Source organism: Echinops telfairi, unplaced genomic scaffold, assembly GCF_000313985.2.
Source record: "Echinops telfairi isolate 266 unplaced genomic scaffold, ASM31398v2 ScPeMD7_7463;HRSCAF=8501, whole genome shotgun sequence".
Classification (NCBI taxonomy): domain Eukaryota; kingdom Metazoa; phylum Chordata; class Mammalia; order Afrosoricida; family Tenrecidae; genus Echinops; species Echinops telfairi.
In genome coordinates, this window is record NW_022111363.1 from 8,284,949 (window position 1) to 8,290,364 (window position 5,416).

The window sequence follows — 5,416 nt, forward strand, 5'->3', positions numbered from 1 at the left end:
GGCTCCTTGTACACTTCTAAGAACCGTCTATCTAGCATCCAACTGACCATCCGAACTCGAAAGATCAGCCAGGAAACTCACAGGGCAGTGTTTGCTAACAGAAGGAGCTGAGAAGAGTGGCATTTGAAGGATGGAAACCCTGCCACTGCGTGGTGGTGCGTGTAGAGATTGCCGGATTGGTGCATTTCTGCCGAATGTATGCTCTACAACAACAGTGATAAAAATATTCTTTTCAAAAGGAAGAATTATGCAGCCAGTGTCCGCACCGGACCTGTGGCCTTTCCAGGGCCTGCATGAAGGATCCATGAAGCTGTGGTGGGTTATGAGCTATTCGAAAGCCTCAGCTGCTCCCCAGGACAAAGAAGAGGCTTTGTGCCAAGGGTTTACAGCCTTGGAAACCCCCCGGGACAGTTCTGCGCTGCCCATAGGGGTCGCTATGAGTCAGAATCAACATGGTGGCAGTGGGTTTGGGTTTGGGTTTAGCACTAAGCTTATTCCAATGATAGGGCTAGAGGTGGCACCGCTGAAAGCTGCCCATTGACTAGGACAAGGTGCAGGGAGGTGGGAGGGCTCAGATGCCATCCACCTGGGGGGCGCGGCTGTTTGTTCTGCAGTGCCTGTGCTGCAGCAGCAGCTGCAGCCAAGTCGATTGCTGTCATGTCACCTCTGACTCACGGCAAACATGTGCGCCCCAGTTAAGACTGTGCTCCAGGGGCTTTCGTGGGCTGATTTTCCAGAAGTAGGCTCAGGCCTTGCTTCTGCGGGGCCTCTGGGCAGATTTAAGCTGCGTGAGTTTGCCTAGGACTGGGACGTCCACACTCACGTTGCTCTTGCGATCAGCAACTGCCCATCAGCCGAGGAGATTCATGGCGGCCCCGTGCACAATGGAGCCGATGCTGCTGGGCCCTGATGCAGCACCCACGGCCCTAAACATTATGTGGCTGAGAAGGCTTGAGGTGTCTCTTCTTCCACAGGCTCCCCCAGTCAGACACCGAGATGGAAGCCCCTCATCCCCTCAGACACCCCAGCTAGGACCTCGGTTTTCCATGGACCAACCCAGCTGCCTGGCTTCAGGAGAAAGAGAGCTCGAAAATGGAGGCTAGCCTTTGCCGTGGAACCCAGGTGAGTATCCACATCACTGGTAGGAAGAGGGGAAGCTGGGGCCGTGGAGGCCAGATTATGATGAAGCGTGGTTGGACTTTTCTCTCCTCCTCCTTCACGGATTTAGTGAGCTATCATTCACATACTGTAGGATTGACTCCTTTTAAGTGTGCAATGGCTTTTAGCATACTCGCAGACACACACGGCCATCACCGCCATCAATTTTAGGATACTTTGAAACCCATGCCCATTAGTAATCTCTCGTGTTAGGGGAAAAGACTCCAGATTCAGAAATGAGGCTTCGTGCTCATTTGTTTTCTAGACACCCTTTCATTAAGCCTTAAATAGGACAAAGGCAGTCATCTGGAGAGGGAGACCATCCGCTTGTTCCTGATGGCCATTGTCTACCATGGGGAACCCAGACAATCACTGCAAGATCATGGTTGGTGGTAGGTCAGTTCATCACTATTGTAGGTGGGTCTGCAGAAGGGGCGGTGGAGAGGAAGGGCTGTGATCGGGCTATGTACAGAACTGAAGATTTTAAAAGGTTGCAGGATTGCCTGCTTCAGTGAACCATTAAGGACACGAGCAGGTAAATTCTTTGTGCAAGAAAGGTATGCCCAGGCAAATTCCCTAGGTCTTGGTGTGAGCACTCTTCTGCCTGAGAGCAAGCCGCCTCTCCCTGGGCTTGCCAAGGAAGCCAGAATTGACGGGAGGGCCATGGGTTTTCACCCACATTCATCCTGAGGGCAAGCTGCCCCTCCCTATTCAGGAACCCTGGTGGCATAGGGGGGTGAGTATTGGACTGCTAGCCCGAAGGTAGGCCCATGAGTCTCCACAGGAGAAAGAAGAGGCTATCTACTCCTGTAAAGATTTACAGCCTCAGAAACCCTACACAGGCTCCCTATGTTTGGGATCCAATCCTTGGCAGTGGATTTGGTTTGGGGCCCACACGTTAAATGGTTTCATGTTGTTGGCTTAGTGGGCAACAAGCCTTGCGGAAATAACTTAACTCAAAGCAAGCAAACAAACGCACTGCCATCGAGTCGTTGCCGTCCACTCACATCCACCCTGTGTAGGGTCTCCAGCCTGTCAATTTCGATGGGAACAGATAGCTGCTTCTTCCTGCTGCAAAGTCCCTCAAGGGCTTGAACCGCCAACCTTGTGATTAGCAGTCCCACATAAAGAACTTGTGGTAGTTACATGGTCTGGTGTCACTTTGGGACTTGAGAGGATTAAGAATGGAAGGGGTGGAGTCTGGTCAATAATCGGGTTATAGCCAATGAGGCCTCTGTGTGGGCATGGCCTTCCCCTGAGGATTCTGGGAATTCCTATATTTCCTCCTTGGAGGCGGGAGAAACTCTCTCTCTCTGCTCACTCTCTTGGAGACGCTCCACTGACAAGACACATGGCACTACGCTGATAGACTCCATGCCCCTGCCAGCGCTGAGATGCTCACACCACCACTGGGTTCAAAGACGTTCTACCCACTGGCCTGTGATCGTCCTGCATTTGGCGGTGTTGCATGTGTTTCATGGAGAGGATTTAATAGATTGGTTTGTGACACATGGGCTAATATCAGACTTGTGGCCTTGGAGTGAACTGGGTTGGGATGCTTTCTTAATGTACAATTACACTTTATATAAAACTCTCTCTTATACACATATGTGTGTTTATGAATTTGTTTCTCTAGTCTACCCAGACTAACACAGAACTCAAATGGCATCTGAAGTTATGTCAAGACTCGACATGGCCTTAGAATGCCCATTGTGGACTGCAGCCTTCCGTAAACCAAGTGCTTTTGAATTGAAGCTCTTATACACTCCCTGTGCACCCCCCCTCCCAACACTAAGCATCCTTTGGGTTTTGTCCCCACAGATGATGAAGATCAGACAGTAATGTTTGTCCCAGAAGACACTTAGTCAGAACTGTAGCCACGTGGAGAAGGAATTAGCTGGAGCAGATAACAGAGGTGGGACGTTGAAGAAGCTCTTAAAGTGAAGCCAGGAGAGGCGATGATGTCATAGGGTCCCCATAAGTTGGCAGGCACCCAATGGCAGTGAGTGAGAGGCATCTTGGAAGAAAAGCCTGGAGATCCACCTTTTTAAAAATCGGTCATTGAAAACCTTAGGAAAACCTCACGAGCAGCCTTGTCCCCATAATTTGGAAGACAGGCAGCTCATAGAGCAGTGGATTTTGAATCACTGGAGGCTCATTAACTTCTCCCCTGGGCTCATCCGACATGAACGGCCACCAGCCCAAACAGAGAGCAGGTGTGGGAAATAGCCATCCAACTGGGACCCACAATTCCCCTTTCTCGGCCAACTCCAAAACCCTATACATTCTCCTGGTCAAGCCAGCATCCTTCATTACTATGATACATTTGAAGGCTTCTTTAACAAGGTCCACTACTGTAGCTCCTTGTTGCATGAAGGGGGACAAGGCTGCCATTCTGTCCCTGTATGACTTCCTTCATTTTCCCTCCAGTGACTGGGCAGGTCCAAGAGTCTCTTGAAAGCCCTTAGAGGCTGGTGCCAGAGCAGAGGGAATGCAAATTTTAGTTAGCAGCAGAGAACTAGGTAAAGCTACCTCATTTCCCGGCACCAGGCTGATCTAGATTGGAATTCTCAGCCCTTCTCAGAATAGACTTTTCAGGGGGATTCGGGGTGGAAGGGAAGAGGAATACGAATACCATTGGTTGAAGGATGCTTATAGAATTCATAGCCTCTCACCTCTCCGGACGCTAGGATACCCTCCCAGCACCCTCTCATCCTAGTCCCTGACTTCCCATGGTTCCCCTGCCTGTTCATAAATTAGGCTGATCTCTCCCAGCATGGCAGGGAGACTCATGGGAGAAACTGCTAAGAGGGTATCCATGTTCTGAAACAACTTTCAGATTTTTCATGCCCACATATTTGAGTCGCAGATAAAGGAAGTGATTATGCGTCCCCTTCCTCTAATAACAGGGTGAAAACTATGGAGCTTCAAAACGTTTGTGGAAAAATTAAAAATGTCCAGGCTTTTGAATTCCCCTCATAGCTGGCTTGTAGAGAAGCCAAAGGAATTCTCTTTAGCTGCACTGCTTAGCACAGTGCCAGGCACGTACCAGATGCTCACAAAGATAGGCTGAGTGAATGAGTGATCTAGGGAAACGTTAATAGTGGGGTAAAGATAGGGGGAAAGGATTTGGAGCTAGAAAAATAGGTGCAAACTCTGGTCCTGCTGCTTGCCTTGTGCCCGGGGGACCGTTAGTTGACGCCGCTCAGACTCAGCACAGTCGTACGAGGACAGTTGTGAGGATGGTGCAGGACTAGGCAATGCTTCCTTCTGTTGTGCACAGGGTAGGAGCCGACTTTGATGGCCCCCAACAACAACAGTGAGAGGAGTACTTGTGGCATAGTGAGCTGCTAACCACAGGGTCAACAGTTCGAAGCTACCAGCTGCTCCTCAGAAGAAAGTGAGGCTCTCTACTCCCATAAAGAGTTACAGACATATTTTCCCTTCCAGTCTCTGGCACTCCGGGAGCAACATGGCCAAGTCCAAGACCCACACCACGCCCAACCAATCCCAGAAATGGCACAGAAACGGCCTCAAGGAACCCCAATCACATCCATATGAACCTCTTAAGGGGGCGGACCCCAAGTTCCTGAGGAACGTGTGCTTGGTGAAGAAGCACAAGAAGAAGGACCTGAAGACACTGCAGGCCCACAATGCCAAGGCCACGGACGCTCACGCCGAGGCGCTTATGAAGCCCACGGAGGTCAAGGCTAAGATCCCAATGGCTGTCAACCATAAGCCCGGTCAACTAGCCTACATTGCCCATGCCAAGCTAGGCAAGCAGTCTGAGGCTCTGCCAGCCTCCGGCTCAAGCTCCCAGAGGTGTCCAGGCTCCCACAAAGTAGAGTTCGCCATCTGAGGGCGAGAGGGACGGGTGTGAGTCCTGGACTGCCTTCTGCATGGTGCTGCCACCCTCCTGTGCCATTTGTACAAGTAACCCCAGGCGGTGCTGCTGTCGGTCTGTTTGTGTCGGAGGCGAAAAAAGAGTTAGTCTTGGGAACCCACAGGGGCAGTGCTACCCTGTCGCATAGTATGGCCACGAGTCAGAATGGACTTGAAGGCAGTGAGCCTGGGGTTTGGCCTTGGGGTACGTGCACAGCCCCATGCTGCAGTGCCGCCGTGAGAATGAAGATAGATGTGAGCTAGCTGTGCGCCTCGCACAGCCCTGGTGTGAGGCAGATACTCATGAGCAGTTACCTTCATGGTTGTTTTTACCGCCCGGAACCACTCAGACCCAGAGGACTCAGTAACACAGCAG

General features: G+C 51.2%; 1 protein-coding gene across 1 annotated transcript; it reads left to right on the top strand.

The window, feature by feature from the left end:
* The first annotated feature begins 4,630 nt into the window (after window positions 1–4,630).
* LOC101638515 (60S ribosomal protein L29-like) lies at window positions 4,631–5,017 on the top strand. The gene has a single exon (XM_045283578.1). It carries the CDS (start codon window positions 4,631–4,633, stop codon window positions 5,015–5,017), a length of 387 nt encoding a protein of 128 aa, XP_045139513.1.
* Window positions 5,018–5,416: the final 399 nt, after the last annotated feature.

Coding starts and splice junctions, on each gene's coding strand:
- LOC101638515 (XM_045283578.1), top strand. CDS start 4,631: ATGGCCAAGTCCAAGACCCACACCACGCCCAACCAATCCCAGAAATGG.